Consider the following 21,518-nt stretch of genomic DNA (forward strand, 5'->3'; position numbering starts at 1 on the left):
ATATTTTAAAAAAAGTAATATGACAAGACACATCTTTTACACAGGTGGGTACAGGGTAGTTAACAGTCAACAACTAACGTAATAATGAGAGGATTTATGGCCTCCACTCGGGTGCATGGGTTGTGTCCAGAGGGGTCTGGAAAAGGGGGAGTTACCCTGACATTCCAAAGGTATGTTATGGTAGATGCAAAAAAAAAGACAATAGCCAGGCTTAATTAAGGTAAAGACTGACTTTTATCAGGGAAGATTCTAGCCTAAGACATGACTACCTGCCCTAGACAGCGTTTAGTTTAAAAGTTTTAATTTCAGACCATCCTGTGTGGTTATTGTAGGTCTCTGAGTGTGCAAGGCGGCCCAGTGGGCCTTCCCTGAGCTTGTCAGGTTAGTATGAGGCCCCTTTTTACCCACACCTGGTTGAGTTCTGAGAGGGTCCTACTTAATGTTCTAGGATGGTATCCTTTTAAGTCTAAGTGTTAATGCCTTTATTCTTTTTAAAAATATATATTTTATTGATTTTTTACAGAGAGGAAGGTAGAGGGATAGAGAGCTAGAAACATCCATGGGAGAGAAACATCCACCAGCTGCCTCCCGCACACCCCGCACTGGGGATGTGCCCTCGAACCCGGGACCCTTCAGTCCGCAGGCTGACGCTCTATCCACTGAGCCAAACCAGTTAGGGCTAATGCCTTTTATTCTTTTGGGAGACTGTTCAGAACTTGTACCTAGTCTCTATCCTGCTTCCTGTTTGGCCATTTTACTATTAAAAATCTGCGGAGCCCGGCCAGTGAGGAGCTGTGGTTGAGCGTCAACCTATGAACCAGGAGGTCGGGGTTGGATTCCTAGTCAGGGCATATCCCTGTGTTGCAGGCTCCATCCCCAGTGGGGGGCGTGTCGGGGGCAGCCCATGGATGTTTCTCAACAGTGATGTTTCTCTCACTCTCCCTTCCTCTCTGAAATCAATAAAAACATAATCTTTTAAGAAATAAAATCTGCTTAAGTTACTGTTTTGCCTTATTCTATAATTCAACGTGTTTTGTTTGACCGCATTTTTGGGGTAGAATTTAAAAACTGGCATACTTCACGCATAAAAAAACAGATTTTCAGTTTTTCTTAAAAGAGAAATTATAAATAAAGGATTTTAATAAAGAAAAGGAAGAAGCTCTGGCATCACAGGGTCACATTCTCGCGTGGCCACAATCAGCCGGAACCACAGCTCGGCTTCTCACTCAGGGACTGTCCACGTCCCTGGAGAAATCTGAGTTTGCGACCCCTTTTCCTGTTACTGACAACTTAGGTTGCGGTGGGGCAGAGCCCGCGTTGCTAAGGGAGAGGAGAGGGGAGAGCGGCCGAGGTGCAGACGGAGGATCAGAGCCTCTGCCTGTGCGAACCGGCACATCTCAGGCATCCTCAAACCCGGGCTCTCCAATCCCACCGCCGACCGCGGCCCCGCCGCCTGTTATGTATGAAGAACCTTCACCAGCTCCAGGAAACACAACAAAAACAGAGCCCCCACCAGCACCGGAAGCCGGGGTTTAACCGTAGTCACCTGACCTGACATTCTGCGTTATGATTGGGTGTTGGGAACACGTGATTCCTCAGCGCAGTGCGGTGACCCCGCCCCGGACGCGCACGGGGGCGGGGACAGGTACCACGACGCGACGCTATTGGTCGGCTTTCTCAGGACGCATCCAATCGGAACCGGCCGGCTTCTGGCGCGAAGTGAGCTGGCGTGCGGCGCACGGGCTGAGGAGCCGGCGCGGGGAGTTTGGACCGCGGTTCCGCCAGCTCCCAGCCTGAGGGAGAGGTGAGTGGGTCGCGCGGACCTAGGGCCGGCCCGGCCCGGCCCGGCTTCCCGGCCCTGCTGGACAGGAAAGCCTCGCGGGCTCCTCCGTTGCTCGGTCCGCTGAGCCCTGTCGTTTCGCGGGCAGCATGGGAGAGAGCAGAGACGGTTCTCTGACAGAAACAGGCCCGGGGCGGAGGCGAGCCGCGCCGGGGTCGCCCAGGGAGTTGGGGCCGAGCCGGCCCAGCGCCCATTGTGTTCTGCTTGGGGTCGACCCGTGCCCACCATGGTGTCTGCCTCAGCGGAGTCACCGGCCAGGCCCGGCCCCATTTCCCTCCTGAGGAAAAAGTACTAGTAAAACGCCGCTCTGTCCTGTGGCCTTCCACGTCCTGGAGCCCGGCTGCCGTGTTTTGCGTGTCTGCTGTGTGCCCCGTGCGGGGCCCCCGTTATCTTACAGTCGTAGCTTCGCGAGACCCCGGGTCAGAGGCCCGGTTCGCAGCCCCGCTCTTGCGCGTCCCGCTCTGACTCCACCGCTACTTCAACTCCGTCCTGTGGGGGCAAGGACCCCTTCTACATGGTTCTGTTATGAGATTTCGTCTGTGCAGGAAATGCTTCCAGGGGCATTTGGTCCATAGTCAGGGCTCCGTTTGCGTGACTCGGAGAAGGTCAGACCGCCCTCCTGGAGCATCGCAGCGCAAAGGTTGTCCCTGCTCCCAAGGCTTTTGGAGGGAATTTGAACTAAGAGTTGACTCCAAAGCATTTTCCTCGACACCAGGCCCTTGGGTTCCTCAACACTTGGGCCACCTGACGTCCGCCTGCCAGCTCCCGGTGCCGCCAGTGTAGACGGCGCCCCTGAGCCCCTGTCAGGTCTGAGGAGCGGTCAAGGGAGAGATCACGTGAGGGATCGATGGGAAATGGAGAAGGGGAGGCAGGTGTTCCGTGTGGGGAACAGCAGCTAGAAGGAAAAGGAGCCAGCATGTTCGCTGGGCCAGGAAGGAGCTCATAGTCCACTGGGAGGAGAATTCCTGGGGAGGTGGCTGCTGCCTTCACTGTGCGGATGAGGAGACCCAGAGTTAAAATGCTGGTTAAAGACCCTAGTTTTAGGCGTGTCATCAATTAACAACATGCAGGGAAAATGCATCCACTTGAGACTAGTCAGTGTCATCTCTGAGAAGGGAGGGAAATTTCAACTATATTTGAGCCCTGGCTGGTTCGCTCAGTGGTCAGAGCGTCTCCCTGCCAACCGAAGGGTCGCGGGTTCGATTCCTGGTCGAGGGCACTTACCTGAGTTGCAGGTTCCCCAGCCCCCGGTAGAGGCGTGTGCTGGAGGCAACCAGTCGATGTGTCTCTCATTTCCATGTCTCTCTCCCCCACCCTCCTTCTCCCTTTCACTCTAGAATTCAGTGGGAAAATGATCCGTGGGTAAGGATTAAAATAAAATAAATAAATAATATAATATATTTGAAATATTTTATACTTTAAAAGAGAGAAACAGGATAAAGATTAACATCTTAAATTTGGTTGGTGGGTACATGGTTATTGTATTTTCTGTATACTAGAGACCCGGTGCACGACATTCATGCACTTGGAGCGGGGTCCCTCAGCCCAGCCTGCACCCTCTTGCAGTCCAGGCCCCCTTGGAGGATGAGCCGGCAGACGGACATCCCCTGAGGGGTCCTTAGTGCTGCCTCTCCCGCCTCCACTGCTGCACTCCTCAGCCCCTGCTTCTGGCTGAGCGGTGCTCCCCCTGTGGGAGCACACTGACCACCAGGGGGAAGCTCCTGCATTGAGCGTCTTCCCCCTGGTGGTCAGTGTGTGTCATAGCGACTGGTTGGTCCACCATATGGTTGATTTGCATATTAGGATTTTATTATATAGGATATGTTAAATAGAATTACATTAATTATATATTAATTTTAGTACATATATATTCTTTATTTTTTTGATATGTTTCTTTTAAGGGAAGAAAGGCTAGAACAAAGAGGTCCAGAGAAATTGCAAACTACTCTTTGGGAACTAAATGCTGAAAGCCACTGTGGGTCTTCATTGCCTGATACAAACCATTGCACAAGTCTGTTGCACAAATAGTGCATAGACTACCCTTCCCTGCTTGGGAAGTTCTACTTGTTTCAAGCTTCTTTTATATTTTTAAACATAATAAGTTTAATCGCTTTATACTCTTAGGCCTGATGCTGTTTGCTTCTGTTACAACTAGTTTTCTTTCATTTTTTTTTTTTGTTTTGTTTTGTTAAACCTCACCTGAGGATATTTTCCCATTGATTTTTAGAGTGGAAGGGAGGGGAGAGACAGAGAGAGAGAAACATTTTTCTGAGGGAGACACATCTATTGCACGAACCCGACTGGACTGGCCGGGGATTGAGCCTGCAACTGGGGTACATACTCTGGACTGGAATCGAATCCTCGACCTTCCAGTGCTCTGGCTGATGCGCTAACCTCTGAGCAAACCAGCCAGGGCTAGTTCTCATTCTTGTTTCCTTGAGTATTTGGCTGTTTCTGTCCATGTTTGGTACACTGTCTTGAAAAATTGTAGTCATTATTTAAGGCCTTGGATAAAGGTGTATTCCTCCAGAGATGTTTTTGCATTTGCTTCTGCCAAGTGCTTTGGAATTAGGATCACTTTAATCTAAATTCATGGCTTGAGGTGTGTGTGTGTGTGTTGAAAAGATTCTTGGATTTGTAGTTTCAGGGTCTGTCCCATTTAATCCCTCAGCAACTGGTAACTTTATTTATAGACAGACACCTGGGGATGGGAGTGGGGGTTTAATTTGGGTTTACCTGTTCCTAAACGATATCGTCCTTTTTGGTGCTAGTTTTATTTTTATGATATGTCTTTGTTGATTTTAGAGAGGAAGGGAGAGAGAGAAACATAGATGTGAAAGAGAAACTGGTTGGCTGCCTCCTGCACACTCCCTACTGGGGATGGTGCCCACAAGTCAGGCATGTGCCCTGACCAGGAATCAAACCTGTGACCTTTTGGTGCACGGGACAATGTTCAACCAACCGAGCCACACCGGCCAGGACTGTGGTGCTGGTTTTGCAGGGGGATGAATATTTCCCACACTTGGTGGTCCCTAACTTTGATTCAGAGCATTTTTTTCCTCCAAGGCTATGAAAACTGATCCTCAGATTCTCGGATTAGACAGCGGCCCTTGGGAGAAAAGGAACTTCAGCGCTCTCCTTACTTTCTGGGTTCCCACTTTGATTTAGATTTTGACCTGATAAGTTTTTAAGCTTTTTGTCAGAAATTTGATGTACTTAATAATTTTCTATTTTATCCAGCAATAATCTAGAGCAACTGTCAACAATCCTTTTCTGTAAAGGGCTAGATAGTAAATATTTTAGGCTTTGCAGACTCAACATTCTCTGTCATAACTACTCATCTGTGGTGCTGAAGTAGCCAGCAGTATATGAACAAATGGGCATAGCTGTGTTTCAGTAAAACTTTATTTACAAACACAGGCTGCAGGCCAGATTTGGCCCATGTCATCATTTGCCACTTATTGATCCTAGAGCAGGGGTGGGCAACCCCTGGCATGCCACGCCAGTAACTTTTGCTGGCACGCGAAACCCTCTCATAATCTTCCATTTACAATTTTTTTCTTAATATCGACTTTTTTATTTTTCAGATAAATTCAGTGTAGGTGCATCTTAGATAAATAAATAATTTTACATAACATGTATACATTAAAAAATAAATGTATTTTTCATCATCACATACTGTGTTTTTGTCACTCGAATGAATTTTATTATTTCTTCAAGGTTCTTCACATACGTACACCTTAAGAGATATCAAGTAGGCATAACATGTTCTCAGAAAATTAGGGTTGGCACGCAGAAGAATTTTGAGTCAGAGATTTTGCTGGTTTGGGCACGCACTCACAAAAAGGTTGCCCACCCCTGCCCTAGAGTATATGGCTTATTGATTAGCATTTGTTAAATATTGATTCTTTGCCCTATTTTATTGTTTCTGTCATTATACATTAAACATGTTTTAGAGACTAGGTTTTTCTTTTTTTTTAATATAATTTTTATTGTTAATAGTATTACAGATAGCTCCCATTCTCCCTCCCTCCCCGTCCCCCCCTCCTCCTAGCCCCTCTCCCTCCCCCCACCCCGTCTTCACCTAGGTTTTTCATTTAAATTATTTTCACATTTAATACGATTATAATTCTAAATGCTAGTTCCCACTGCAGTATTATTTAGTATTCTTGTATTGTGGTTTTGTCAATGAATTTCAGAAGCATTTTTGTTGAGTTTTGTGAAATATTCTTCTGGTGTTCCAGTTGGAATTTTGTAAACTCATAAATTAATTTTCAAAGAACTGTTTTGTGGTATTTAAACCTTTCATTTAAGAGCATGAAATATTTATCCAAATTTTTTTTTCATTTCAGTAATACTTGGTCATTTTTGTCATATCATGAAGATGTATGCCTTTGTTAATTGGTAGTTTAATATTTTTCATTGTTATTATTAATTGAATGCCTTTTAAAAATTGTATTTTCTAGTTATTACTACCACATGAGAATGCATTTAACTTTTGTGGGTTTATATTTATTTAACCACGTTACTAAAGTTTTAATTATTGTTATGCTTGGATTGTGCTGGTAATCTAATTGTCTACAAGTCATGATATTCATGCTTCTTTGCTAGTATTTTCCTTTTTGAATATTTTTGCACCAGCAAGAATGTTCAATATGAGAGTGAAAATAAAAGAACGATATTGTTTTTGCCCATATTTTTATGGATTCACCCCTATTGTAAAATAGAAGATATTATATTGGGTCTGTTATGTATCTATTAGAAATGGTTTGAGTTTCATCAGATGCTTTTTCAAAAATGCATTGATAATATATACTGTATGATTCCATATATACGAATATCAAGAGGTTTAAAAATAGGCCCTGGTTGGTGTGGCTCAGTTGGTTGGAGTGTCGTCCTGTACACCAAAAGGTGGCAGGTTTGATTCCTGGTCAGGGCGCATGTGGAAGACAATCAGTTTTTCTCACATTGATGTATCTCCCCCCTCCCCTCGCCCCCCCCCCCCCACGCCCTTCCTCTTTCTCAAATCATAAAAGAAAATTTTTTTTAAAAAGTTCGCAAATAGGCAAAACTAATCTATGGTGATAAACTCAGGTAGTGGTTACATCTGGGATGTATTAACTGGGAAAGGACACAAGAAAGCAAACCGGGCCCTGACTGGTTTGGCTCAGTGGATAAAGCGTCGACCTGCAGACTGAAGGGTCCCAGGTTCGATTCCGGTCAAGGGCATGTACCTTGGTTGCGGGCACATCTCCAGTAGGGAGTGTGCAGGAGGCAGCTGATCGATGTTTCTAACTCTCTATTCTTCTCCCTTCCTCTCTGTAAAAAAATCAATAAAATATATTTGAAAAAAAAAGAAAAAAAAGAAAGAAAGCATACCGGGATGCCAGAAATGTTCTATACCTTGATTTGGATGTTGTTTACATAGTTAGATACATTAAGTGAAGCCATATTGAGCCATTTACTTAAGATTAGTGTACTTTATTGCTAGTATGCTTTACCCCGATAGAAATGTTTTTAAAATTTATTGATCAGATTACATTGATTTTTATTAAACTGTAAAGATGATATATCATATTAGTGGTTTCACTTAATGTTAAACCAGCTTTACATTTCTGTGATGAGTCATAGTTGAGACATGTGTTATTTAACGTTTTTATTCTTTCATTTAATAAATATTTAATGCCAGGTGCTTAGAGATGCTGTGGGTTATAAAACCCATAATGGCCCATTTTTGCATAGTGTTTACAATCTAGTAGAAGAAATACCAACCAAATAATTACAAAAGTGAATAGAATTGCAACTACGATAAAAACTGCAGTTGAGAGGTACTTATTATTATAAAGGTATATTATTGGGTATTTTTCTTTATCAAACACATATATTGCCTACTATCTGCCAGATACTATTATTCTAAGCACTTTACATATGAGGTGGGTAGGCACTGTATAGATGAGGAATCTGAGATAGGGAGGTTAAATAATATGTCCAAGGGCATTTAGCTACTAAGTGGTAGAGCCAGGCTACAAATTCATGTATTTTGTTTGCTCTTAACCACATAGATGTGACTACCTAAATACACAGTTTTCCTTAGGGTAGTAATGGTTAGATCTACCATTGGAGGATGGAGGATGAATAGGAATAAATTGTCAGGAGAGTCTGAAAGAAGGCTTGTGTTTTAAAAAAGGAGCATATAATCAACGTTATCATATGCTAAGCCATCAGGAAAGAGGATTGATTGAAAAGGGGTATTGTAATAAGTAACATGGAGATCAGTCATTAGTGACCACCCCCCCCCCCCCCCCCCCCACACACACACCCAATTAAGGGATTTAGCCTTGTGATCAGGGTAGAAGCCAGAGTGGAGACTATCACTTTCTTCAGATTGTTGCCACAGTCTGACCCACATTGCTAAGAACCACTGCCAACTAACAAACAGTTCAATGTGTAGTATTTTAATCATCACTTTAAAAATAGTTTCATTTTATAATGTTGGGATTTTTTTTTTCTTCACTCCAGTTTTAATTAAGATCTATATATTATAAACTTTCTAAATTTTGCTTATATTTTTCTTACTAATTTGTTTTGTTAACTTGTGCCTCCACTTTGAAAATCTCTACTGTTTAAAATCTCTACTTTTTGTATATATTTTTCTTCATGACAGTTTTTATTCTCATCAACATTTTTAAAAGACACATTTCTATTTTTCTCATTTCATCCCTGCCAAATACCTATTTGTTTTAGCATCATGGAAGGCTAATTTTAGAAGGAAACATGGAAATTTTCTAACCCAACCTTCTTATTTTAGAAATGAGGACACTGGAGAGAGTCAATGAATTCCTCAAAGCCACACAGTGAATTTGTGGCAGAATTAACCAAAGAACCTGAGTTCTTAGTACATTTCTCATTTCTGTTGGTCAAGTGATACTGAACTTCTTAAAATTCTGCTTCTTTGTATTATTTTTCCTTGCATTTTAAAGAGTTTGGGCCATGCAAATTAAATTTAGTTGGGGCTTTTTGTCACTCTACAATAACTTTTTATTTATTCCCATTGATTTGAAAAAGAAAGATAGCCCCACCAGAGTGACTCAGTGGTAGAGCGTTGACCTATGAACCAGGAGGTCTTGGTTTGATTCCCGGTTGGGGCACATGCCCGGGATGTGGGCTCAATCCCAAGTGGGGAATGTGCAGGAGGCAGCCAATTAATGATTCTCTCTCATCATTGACATTTCTGTCTCTCCCTTCTCTGAAATCAATAAAAGTATTTTTTTTTTTCAAAAGAAGATAGAATGGTAAAGGAGTTATAACTATCAGCTGAAATGAAAATTTTTTGCTATGCATAGATTTTGGCTGTCCTGTCTTCTTGTACCCCAGTAAATTGAAGGTGGCTCAAGCTGTATGTTATCTCAGACAATAGCTCAGCATATATCACAGTTTGTTCAAGGTATTCTACAAGAATACTTTTTAAAAATACATATATTTTATTGATTCTTCACAGAGAGGAAGGGAGAGGGATAGAGAGAAACATCGATGAGAGAGAAACATCGATCAGTTGCCTCCTGCACACCTCCTACTGGTGATGTGCCCGCAACCAAGGTACATGTCCTTGACTGGAATCGAACCCGGGACCCTTGAGTCCACAGGCTGATGCTCTATCCACTGAACAAACCGGCTAGGGCTACAAGAATACTTTTATGCTTGGTAAAAGTATTTCAGCTTGAAACTAAATAATTGTGAAACGTGGTGTCTTGCTGGGGAGCCATTGCTCTCATTGGTGGTGAATTCAGTTACTCATTTGTTCCTTGGGTTTTCAGTATGCTTTGATTATGTTCTCCTACCACACTCTCTGTCTACTTTCTATTTATTCTTCAAGCCCAGGCCAAGTGTCATTTTTCTGCAAGGCCTTTCCTAATAATCCCTCCCCTTAATGTCCTTTGTGTTTGTTTTAGCGTTGGGGGAAACCAGGTCATTTTGCTGTTCAAGTGAGCGTCAGTTAGTTAAAGATTATATAGTTCAAATGTAACCAGTTGTAAATGTCAAAACAGTTTATTGACCCAAAAAAGCCTCATTACTTTGGGCACAGTTGGAACAGTGCTCCATCCCCTCTGCACCCCCCTCCCCCCACCACCAAATATTGTGATTCATGCAAAGCACATACCTGTACTGATATTTTTTTCCCTCTCTTTTTAGGATCATGGCTGCTGTTCCTCAAAATAATCTACAGGAGCAACTGGAGCGTCATTCAGCCAGAAAACTTAACAACAAATTAAATCTTTCAAAACCAAAACCTTCGTAAGTATTTTGGCTGTTTTGTTATACATACTAATACTGTATCATACAAATGAGATATCTGCACTTTCAGCCCTTTCATTGTATAGATGGGGAAATGAAGCTGTGAGGTTAATGATTTTCCCACTTGCAAGTTAATGGTAGAACATGTGTTCGCAGCACCAGGTAATAAATTGTTCAGCACTTTTGCACAGTTCCTGGCACATAACACTTGCTCAGTAAATATTTGTTGAATGAATTAATAATGAATCTTTTTGTAAATTTAGGCAAATAGGTATTTTTTAGCATGTTAATATAATTTTATATCTTTTCCAAAAACAACTTATAAAGAAACTATAGCTCTCTGGTTCTGTTCTTTCCTCCTAGATACACTCCAAACTCCTAATGATATCTAATAATTTATATTCCTTACTGTACCCTTACCAAGTTCTGGGTGCTTGGCGTTAAAGTCACCATTGACCTTTATGTCGCTAAGTCCAGAGGTATCTAGGATTCTTAACTTCTCCTCCAAATCTCAGTATAGCGAGCAGTTTTTTACATTTTTCCCCCCCATAAAACTTTGATCAGAGTAGCAACAAGTAGCCACATTTGAGTCTTTTCTCTTTTTCACTTATGCCATCCCCTCCCTCTGGATGACTAAGAACTACAAGCCTGAGAAATAAAGTAGAGGGAATGGCCTGGATACTCTCAAAACTGAATAATTAGCCCTGAATAAAAGGATCAGAGCATACAAAATATACTTTAACTTGCCTTATAAATTTTAAAATCGGAGAGGGGGATAGAAGGTAAGTTATATAAGTTAGTAAAAAAAATTACTGGGTTTGTTACAATTTATCTAATTGAAGTATTTCATTTTTCCAGCTGTTTCACTTTTAAAAAGAAAGTATCTTCAGCCAACAATGTGTCTGTGACTTGTGTGTCAGTAGCAAAAACACCTGTGTTAAGTGATAAAGATGTTAATGTTTCTGAGGACTTTTCCTTCAGTGAAACTTTACCTCATACCATGAATCCGCAAACAAGGGTAAAAGACTTTAAAAATGCTGCTGCAGGACAGCAAGCCAAGAGAATTGGTTCAAAACCGTTATTGCCAGATTCGTTGCAGATTCCGAGGGAAGTTTCACTTGCTACGCAGAGCACTCCAAGTAGAAAGGAATTCCGTGATGCTACTTTCAAGAAATTAGAATATAGTTCTTCATCAGATTGGGATGATATGGATGACTTTGATACTTCCGGAAATTCAAAAGCATTTGTTACACCACTCAAAAATCACTCTGTAAGAATAAGCACTGCTCAGAAAAAGTCTACGAGAAACTTTTTTAAAGCACAGCTTCAAAAGGAAGATACAGTAAAGGTTGACTTGACTACTCCTTCCTCTGAATGCAAGCAAGTAGATTTGACTGCGGAGCAGAAGGCGGACTCTGAATGGTTAAGTAGCTTAAGTAGCGGTGTGATTTGTATTGATGATGGCCCCAGTTCCGAAGAGCTTACAAATGAAGACACTCAGAATAGCCACTCTTTAAAAACTCATTTGGGAGAGGAAAGAGGTAAAAATTACTTTATTTTCATTTCAGTATATCAATTGTATTCGGTCAGTCAAAGCTGGGTTTTGGAACAGTAGCAAATATGATATAGCTTTTGTCCTTCAGGTCTTTAGAGGTGTTTATTGAACAATCTGTTGGCCACATGCTTGAGGCAGAATATACTGATGAAATGAAAGATTTTATTCTGCTAATTATCTGTGATTTTTACATATGAAGAAAATAAGGTCCAGAGAGGTTAAATGGTCTATTGGCTGGTAAGTGGTAGAATTGGGAAGTGAATTAAGCCTTTCTATTGTAATTCCTTTATGGCTTGCTGCCACTGAATATTGCTGCATAATATGATCTGATCATGCTATTAAAGTACAAATTGCATTCAAATTATTTTCTGCTTAGGTCTCCTAGCTAAGATTAGCCATATGTGGAAGTACCTACCTTATGAAATAGTTGCAAATGTGAGACAAATTTTTAAGCACCTGAATCCTGTAGGGTGAGAGAGGACCAGGAAGTGATTGATAATAAACAGAGCTATAGTCTAATCAGATGTGTGTCTGTTTATGAAGAGAAAACTTGGTAAAATGTAAACTAAAGAGCAACAATTGGGCATTGTGTTTTTCCTCGTAGTCAGGAGAGAGAGCGATTGAATCTGGTAGACTTAAATCACTAGGAAGCCTTTGTGACAAAGTAAAAATAGTTTGTACAAACAATGGTGTTTGTAAAATTATTAGAGTCATTTGTTGCACTTTACTCTTATTTAAATATGAGTAAAAAATAGAAAAACAAAAGTGCTGGTGCCAAGTAGGAGTTTCATAATTTAATGAGACAGTCATGAAAAGCCTTAAGCAGATCTTTGGCCTCAATCCAGTAGTCATTGGACTTGCTCCAATTGACTCAATAATAATTTATGAAAAAACAAGCTGACATTAAGGTGGGAAACGAGAAGGCTCACGGAGTGGTGCTAGTGTTTATGACTTGCCTGAAGCACTCACTTTTCAGTGCTCATCCCCTGTTCTTTCTGTCTCATTAATTATTAAAATAACCTACGTTATCAACTGTCTACTTTAGATAATAGTGAAAAGGAAAAACACTTGGGAGAAACTGAATTCCATTCACTGAAGAAATCTCCACGTGTTCAACTTGATGAAGATGATTATGATATCGATTTTATTCCACCTTCTCCGGAAGAAATAACGACTTCTGCCGCTTCTTCCTCGCTAAAATGCTTTAGGTAAAATAGCTGATTAATTAATAAGCATTAGTGTTTGCCTTTGAGGTATCTGAAATATTTTAATGTAGTTACGCACTATCATTTTTGTATAATTTCATGCTCTGCACAGTTTATTTTATATCTAAATGAAAACTTCAAAAAATTCCTATTGATACATTTTATTTAATTGGTGGTATGCTAAAGCTATAAAGTTCCAGCTTTAGCATACTACCAAAATTGTAATTACATGAGACCTCCGAGCAATTTTATGTAGTTGATTTTAACTTGAGGAATATATGACACAAAGCTAACTCGTCATTTGGATAGTTACTTAGTAAGTGATATGTTACATCTCTCCCCGCCCCCCCCCCCCCCCCGCCTTTTTTTTTAATACTACAGGATAGAATTGACTATTGTATTTGACATTCACTGAATTTTATTAAATTAGGGACATGATTGTGGTAGTGTTATGGGGAAAATTACATAGTCCACACAGATCATCAATAGCTTAACATACAAATTAATAATTACTGTTACCTTCATCCTCATCACAGTCCAGTTAAGTGGTGGATTATCCTATCTAATAATAGACAAACATGGTAATTGACCATACCTTCACTACACCTCCCATTGGCTAATCAGCGAGATATGCAAATTAACCGCCAACAAAGATGGCAGCTAATTTTCATACTGCAGGCAGAATGGGACAGCGCCATCCCGCCTGCCCTGCCGCCATCCAGGCCTGCTATCTACTACCTGGGGCGGCGAGCGTCCAGTGTGCAGCCCGACCTGGGGCGGCCGGGCGGGGCAGCAGCGATCCGCTGGTCCGCCCAGGCGTCCCGTGTGCGGCCCAACCCGGGTTGGCCAAGCGGGGCAGCAGCGATCAGCCGGCCCGCCCGGCCGCCATCCAGGCGTCCTGTGTGCAACACAACCCAGGGTAGCCAGGCGGGGCAGCAGCAATCGGCCAGCCCGCCCGGGCGTCCCGTGTGTGACCCAACCCAGGGCGGCAGGGCGGGACAGCGTAGCTCCTCTGTCACCCCAGCTTCCTCGTCACAGCTCCCTTGGGGGCCTAAGCCTTTAGTCGGACATCCCCCAAGGGCTCCCTGGCTGCCAGAAGGATGTCTGTCTGCAAGCTTAGGCCTGATCCCCCGGGGAGTGGGCCTAAGTTGACAGGTGGACATCCCCCAAGGGGTTCTGGACTGCAAATGGGCGCAGGCCGGGCTGAGGGATCCCCCCACCCCTGAGTGCACAAATTTTTGTGCACTGGGCCTCTAGTATACTATATTTTTAACCCATATTTTGGCAAGAAATAGATCTCTATAGTGTGTTAGCTTAATTAGAGAAGGAAGGCAGGAAGGAGGTGTTTGTGTGCATAATCGAGTTTCTCCAGGTTTGTGTTTTAACAGGTGTGTTGGGATGTTTAAAGAGGCAGGAAAGGTTGGAGCATGATTATTATTTGATGACAAAACTAAAAAACTGTACCTCCTCTTCTAAACTAAAAAACGGCCCTCTCCTCTTCTCCCTCCCAATAGAAATTCAGACAGAATTGCACAAAGTAAAAAACTGATCAGGAGTTCATATAGACTCTGGATTCTAAATCAGCATCATTTAGCAGGTGAAGCAGCTGAGGAGCAGGGAGAAGCAGGGGATGGCCCAGGATGATAAAATTAATGGCAGTGGACAAGATCCTGCATAGTGCTATTTCCTGGCTTTTTGTGTGTTTATTTATAAAGTGTGCATTGCACAAATAACACTGTAACCACTTAACAGGATTCTTACTTGTAATCTCAACATTCCAACAAACCAAACATTTTCTTTTTTTTAAAAGTATATTTTATTGATTTTTTTACAGAGAAGGGAGAGGGATAGAGAGTTAGAAACATCAATGAGAGAGAACATCGATTAGCTTTCTTTTGCACACCCCCCTAATGGGGATGTGCCCACAACCAAGGTTCATGCCCTTGACTGGAATCGAACCCGGGACCCTTCAGTCCCCAGGCCGATGCTCTATCCACTGGGCCAAACCAATTAGGGCCCAAACATTTTCTTTATCCATGTTTGGTTTTGACCTTTTTCTGCATGTGTATGATTTTTGCTGTAATTAACATGTAACTCTACTGTTTATTCTGCTTTTTAAAAAATTTATTGATTTGAGAGAGGGAGAAACATCGATTTGTTGTTCCACTTATTTTTTTAATATATATTTGTATTGATTTCAGAGAGGAAGGGAGAGGGAGAGAGATAGAAACATCAATGATAAGAGAGAATTGTTGACTGCCTGCCTCCTGCACGCCCCCCACTAGGGATCGAGCTCGCAGCCTGGACATGTACCCTGACTGGGAATTGGACCGTGACCTCATGGTTCATAGATCAGTACTCAACCACTGAGCCACACCAGCCGGGCTTGTTCCACTTACTTATGCATTCATTGGTTGATACTTGTATGTGCCCTGACCTGGGATCAAACCTGCAACCTTGTCATATGGGGACAACTCTCTAACCAACTGAGCTACCCAGCCAAGGCCTCTGCTGCTTTTCTCTTAAGTAGTATTTTAAAAATATTTTCTATATTGTTATGTAGTCTTTATTCTTATTCCATTTCATGGCTATATAATTTATTGAGTTTTCATACTGTAATTAACTTTACCTAGATCTTCAGCACTTGGAAAATGGTTATTTCCAAGGTAGATTCTTTCTGTACATTTTCCACTGCAACCTCATATACACATTTGTGTATATTATAAAACAAATGGAATTTTCACAAATCATGCTTTATATGCAGAGGACACTTAAATTTTATTACCTTTTATTGTGTTTTAAAATGCTGGCTGTAACTTCTGAATTAATTTCCGAAGTGTAATGGTCTGGTAATATATAACAGAAAAGAGAAACATGTTATTGTAGGTCCTTGTATTCGTAAACCTCTTGAGCTGGCCCTCAGAATCCTCCATCTTCAGGCCCCAATTTACCTTTCAGCTTTATCACTAGTTATGTCCTTACAATAACCCTAAAGTCCTATGAGCCTCATGAGACAAATTGGAAAATACTGCTAAAATGTAAGGCCCTTTCCTTAAATATAATATATTATTTTATTTATTTATTTATTTATTATTTTTTAAATATATTTTATTGATTTTTTACAGAGAGGAAGGGAGAGGGATAGAGAGTTAGAAACATCAATGAGAGAGAAACATTGATCAGCTGCCTCCTGCACACTCCCTACTAGGGATATGCCTGCAACCAAGGTACATGCCCTTGACTGGAATCAAACCTGGGACCCTTTAGTCCGCAGGCTGATGCTCTATCCCAGTGGTTCTCAACCTTCCTAATGCCGCGACCCATTAATACAGTTCCTCATGTTGTGGTGACCCCCAACCATAAAATTATTTTCGTTGCTACTTCATAACTGTAATGTTGCTACTGTTATGAATTGTAATGTAAATATCTGATATGCAGGATGTATTTAGGCGACCCCTGTGAAAGGGTCATTCGACCCCCAACGGGGTCGCGACCCACAGGTTGAGAACCACTTGTTCTATCCTCTCAGCCAAACTGGTTAGGGCTATATTATCATTTTATAAAACATAATTTTATTAATCAATGTTTGATTTAGTTAGAAGGTTGCATTCCAAAATCCTGTTTTAGAAAAGTACAGTTGATTCTTGAATATCAAGTGAATAGAATTGTCTTTTCTATCTCTTCATAGTCTCTCACTTATCATATCCATCTTTCAAGGTTTCCTCCAATTCTACCCCCTTTGCAAAGCTTTATCTTTCTTTGGATTGCCACAGTACCCTCTCTTTAACATTTAGTACTTGTTTTGTTACTTTTATTTATTTATTTTTTAAATATATTTTATTGATTTTTTACAGAGAGGAAGGGAGAGGGAATAGAGAGTTAGAAACATAGATGAGAGAGAAACATCGATCAGCTGCCTCCTGCACACCTCCCGCTGGGGATGTGCCCGCAACCAAGGTACATGCCCTTGACCGGAATCGAACCTGGGACTCTTGAGTCCGCAGGCTGACGCTCTATCCACTGAGCCAAACCGGTTAGGGCTGTTTTGTTACTTTTAAAGTATTTTTTTATATCTAATCAAACTGACCATGTTTATATGTATTAATATATTTTTGTATGATCTGTATAAGTTAGTTATATGTACAGATACACATATACACGTTGATATGGATAAAATGCTTTGGAATCTCAGAAGAGAGAGATGTTAAAAAGCACTTGCTGGAGAAATCAGAAAAATAGCCTTTGAGCTGGGCCTAGAGGAACAAGTGTGATTTGGGTAGGAAGAGATTGGAATGGTGGGTTTTTCATAGACGAGCAGAGGCTGAATTTCTGAAGTAGCCAACACAGGACTTACTGAAGAATGTACGTCATGCACTGTGATTGGAGCCTGGGGTTATTGAAAGGTCATCATTGGAGACAAAGTTGAAAAGGTCTCCTGGGCCAGAAGATGAATGACTTTCAGGGCCAGCTAAAGAGGTTTTAGAATAGAGAAGATACAAAAATATATTTCTCTTTTCTGTTATATATTGTCTGACCAGCTGTGCAGAAATATTAGAGGAAAAATTATGTATTTATACGTTGATTGGTTGTATATTTTTAAACTTGTAGTATGTTAAAGGAGCTTGACACCTGTGACAGAAAGAAGGATGGCCTAAGCACACCAGAAGACTTGTCAAAACCAGAGAAAATGCCTACTCAGCAATCTAACCAAGACACCAGCAGAGACTGTGACGGTACAGAAAGTATTTTAGACATGTCATGTATTTTAATTACTAACTTTTGAAAACCAAGTAAGATTGTATTTTTACCTGTGACTTTATAGTATAAGATGGCAAATTATAGTTCCTTTTGCCCTAATATAGAATCATCCCTGCTCATTGGCTAGCCAGCATTTGCTCAAACAACTTGTAAACTCATGTTCTCACAAGGTAATTCATTCTTTAATTTGAAAATGCTAATTGTTAGAAAATTTTCTTATATTGAACCAAAATTTGCTTTCCCATAAGTTAATCCTTGTGAAGTAAGTCTGAAGCTCCCAGAAGTTTTGTGTGTTTTTTTTAAAGACTACTCTATTTGCCAAACCGGTTTGGCTCAGTGGATAGAGCGTCGGCCTGCGGACTGAAAGGTCCCAGGTTCGATTCCGGTCAAGGGCATGTACCTTGGTTGCGGGCACATCCCCAGTAGGAGGTGTGCAGGAGGCAGCTGGTCGATGTTTCTCTCTCATCGATGTTTCTAACTCTCTATTCCTCTCCCTTCCTCTCTGTAAAAAATCAATAAAATATATTTAAAAAAAAAAAAAAGACTACTCTATTTATAGATTGTGGTTTCTAGACATCCTCCTAGTTCTCCTTGTATAAACTCTGGGTTTGGGTCTTAAAGTTTAATGCTTTTTTGTTTGTTGGATTTGTTTCTTAATTCATTAAAATGTTTTCTATTAAATATCTAGTAGAAATAATCTAGTAGTACTGTAAGACTGAAAAACAGCAGTCTCCTTTCTCCTAATTTCTACTTTCCAGGGGTTCCTTCAGTCTAGAAATTTGTGTCCTTGTAGTCTGGAAGGTTTTCTATTATTTCCTTCTTTTTTCTTTCACTCCTCCTGGACTTCTCTTATTTGGATGTTAGGGTTCCGTTACCTACTTTCCTGTTTTCCATTTCTTTTTTTTCTTTTTTTTTTTTTAAATATATTTTATTGATTTTTCACAGAGAGGAAGGGAGAGAGATAGAGTTAGAAACATTGATGAGTGAGAAACATCAATCAGCTGCCTCTTGCACATCCCCCACCGGGGATATGCCCGCAACCCAGGTACATGCCCTTGACCGGAATCGAACCCGGGACCTCTCAGTCCGCAGGCCGACGCTCTATCCACTGAGCCAAACCGGTTTCGGCCTGTTTTCCATTTCTTGCTTCTCTGCTTTCTGGGAGATTTCCTCAATTTTATCTTTAACTCTTCTGTGGAATTTTTCATTTTTATCAAATCCATTTCTAAGAGCTCTTTTTCTTCTCTATTTCTGTAGCACATTCTATTCTTCTTTGATGGATGTTGTACATATGGTGTGCTTAGTGGTCTTTGTATTGCTTCCGTTTGCTCCAAATTTCTTACAATATTAACTTTTTTAATCCTTAAAAGGGATCTTTAAGTTAGTTTCTGTTATTCCCATTTTACAAATAAGGAAACTGAGATGCAGGAGTGATGACACATGGTCCTAGAAGTAGACAACAGCAGAGCTAGGATTTGAACCCAGCAGCCTTGAAGCTCTTGAGTTTACACTGACAGCCTCTGCACTGTAATGTTTCTGCATCATTAAGTTTCAGAATGATTGGCAAGGACAGGGGCAAGAACAGAGCCCTACAGAATGTTGTTAGAGGCCTCCCTGTCAGCTGACATCAGTTCATTCATCACCACTTCTTGTTTCACTAGTTACAAGTCTACTTTCAGACCCTGCTTTCTCCCTTGTCCCTGGGGTTCCAAAAATCTTGGTCATATGACTCCAGAAGTTCAAGGTCTGAGACACCAAGAGGAAATGGATGGGACATTGACTCTAGAGTGACACAGACCTGAGATACAGCCCTGTCGTGTCCTACTCCTGCCTGTGTGGCTTTGGCACGTTAGTTAAGCTTCTCTGGACTCAATTTCTATAAAACAGTGAAAATAATATTTAACTTGCTGAGTAGTTGTCAAGTAAAGTACACTGTAGGCCTTCAATAAATGGTAGCTATTATCTGCCAGTCTAGTAATCCTTTCAAAGAACTTAGAACGTTAAGATAGCTGGTTTATTTCTATGAACTCTTGCTAACTCTATAATTGTTTCCTCTCTCTCTAGCTCACAAAGCAGCCGTTTGATACCGTGTTCTAGAATTTTGTATTAAATCAATATCAAGATCATCAGCTTGTAGGTTTTGGCACTCCCTTTACAGTTTTTTTGAAAATTAGAACAAAGTTTGCTTGTCTTCACTCTCCCATCAACTAGATGCTTCAGATACCATTGAGATCTTGTTTGCTTTGTATTCTGAAGTGTAATCTGTCCAGACAAGAAGACTTGAGTTTCTTTCCAATGGCTTTATCTTTCTCTGAGCCTGTCTTGGCTTTCATTTCTTTCAGACCATTATTTATTCTCCTCTTTCCAATCTCATGCCCATTCTCCTTGCGGAGAAAACAGAAGAAAGTAGGAATTCAGCAATTCCACTTTTCCATCTCATACCTCACGTTCCTGTTTACATCAATCATTAGTAAGAGTCCACATTTCCCAACTCATTCTCACACAGGTGCTTCTTCCCACATTGCTCTGTACACCCCCTAATCTGTCCTGTCTTCCTCTCCTCTCTGCCTTTTAGACCCTTTAACTCAGTGGTTCTCAACCTTCCTAATGCCGCGACCCTTTAATACAGTTCCTCATGTTGTGGTGACCCCCAACCATAAAATTACTTTCGTTGCTACTTCATAACTGTAATTTTGCTAGTGTTATGAATCGTAATGTAAATATCTGATATCAGGATGTATTTAGGCGGCCCCTGTGAAAGGGTCGTTCGACCCCCAAAAGGGGTCGCAAACCAAAGGTTGAGAACCGCTGCTACCTGACTGCGCTTGGTCAGCAATTACCCAGTAGCTTCATTCTCTTCTTTGAACATTTTCTTTCCCTTATTTCTCTGATTGTCTCCTGTTTCCTCTGCAGCCCACCGACTGCTCTTTCTCCTGTGTACCTTTGGCCCTAAGCGTAGAGGAGGCATCTTACTCGCTTCCCTAACCCATTTGTTTCCTTCATCAAAAGCCTCACCTTCTTTGACATTCTATTTCTTAGTTACATGGGTTAAACAAAATGTGGAGTGGGCGGCTGGATTCAGATACCAAACTACTGTTATCAGGAATTTCTCTCACACCTGCCTTCTCTGACCTCTGTGCTGTCTCATCTCTCCATCTCAATCCTCCATTTCTTCCTGTCTCTGTTTTATGCTTCCCCTGTATTAGTCTTATTTCCAAGGTGTGTTTCCCTATGTGGTGGCAGAGAGGGCCACCAGCAGCCTGTCCAGCTTGTTGAAGAGAGAGGTCCTCTTTTCCAGCCAGCCAAAGAACTTGACCTGATTCTCATTGAGCTGACTTACCTCAGGTGCCCACTGAGGGAGTGGGGCAGGGATGGTCTCCAAAGAGAGAGTCTGGGTGCTATGCTGTTACCATTGAAAGGAAGCTTGTGTCCGGCGGGTGGGGTCACTGGTTCGAATCCCAGTCAGAGCACGTGCCCGGGTTGCAGGCTCGATCCCCAGTAGGGGGGCGTGCAGGAGGCAGCCGATTGATTATGTTTCTCTCTCATTGAAGTTTTTATCTCTTTATCCCTCTTTCTCTCTAAAATCAACTGGAAAAAAAATGGGTTAGGGAAGCAAGTAAGATGTCTACTCTACCCTAGGGCCAAAGGTACACAGGAGAAAGCAGTCGGTGGGCTGCAGAGGAAGCAAGTAAGATATCTACTCTACCCTAGGGCCAAAGGTACACAGGAGAAAGCAGTCGGTGGGCTGCAGAGGAAGCAAGAGACAATCAGAGAAATAAGGGAAAGAAAATGTTCAAAGAAGAGAATGAGGCTACTGGGTAATTGCTGACCAAGCGCAGTCAGTTAAAGGGTCTAAAGGGCAGAAAGG

The 21,518-nt window shown here is 41.6% G+C and overlaps 1 protein-coding gene across 1 annotated transcript in view; it reads left to right on the plus strand.

Annotated features, from left to right (window-relative positions):
• Positions 1 to 1,725: 1,725 nt before the first annotated feature.
• BLM (BLM RecQ like helicase) overlaps positions 1,726 to 21,518 on the plus strand; it is an 80,675-nt gene continuing 60,882 nt past the window's right edge. Inside the window, exons 1-5 of the mRNA XM_070400528.1 lie at positions 1,726 to 1,804; positions 10,031 to 10,132; positions 10,991 to 11,673; positions 12,733 to 12,895; positions 17,501 to 17,625. Coding sequence (XP_070256629.1) covers positions 10,035 to 10,132; positions 10,991 to 11,673; positions 12,733 to 12,895; positions 17,501 to 17,625 — 1,069 coding nt within the window. The 5' untranslated portion in view covers positions 1,726 to 1,804; positions 10,031 to 10,034. The remainder of the gene's footprint in view (positions 1,805 to 10,030; positions 10,133 to 10,990; positions 11,674 to 12,732; positions 12,896 to 17,500; positions 17,626 to 21,518) is intronic.

The sequence above is a fragment of the Myotis yumanensis genome, unplaced genomic scaffold (assembly GCF_028538775.1).
Source record: "Myotis yumanensis isolate MYYU_CA2020_CCGP unplaced genomic scaffold, mMyoYum1.0.hap1 SCAF_20, whole genome shotgun sequence".
NCBI lineage: Eukaryota > Metazoa > Chordata > Mammalia > Chiroptera > Vespertilionidae > Myotis > Myotis yumanensis.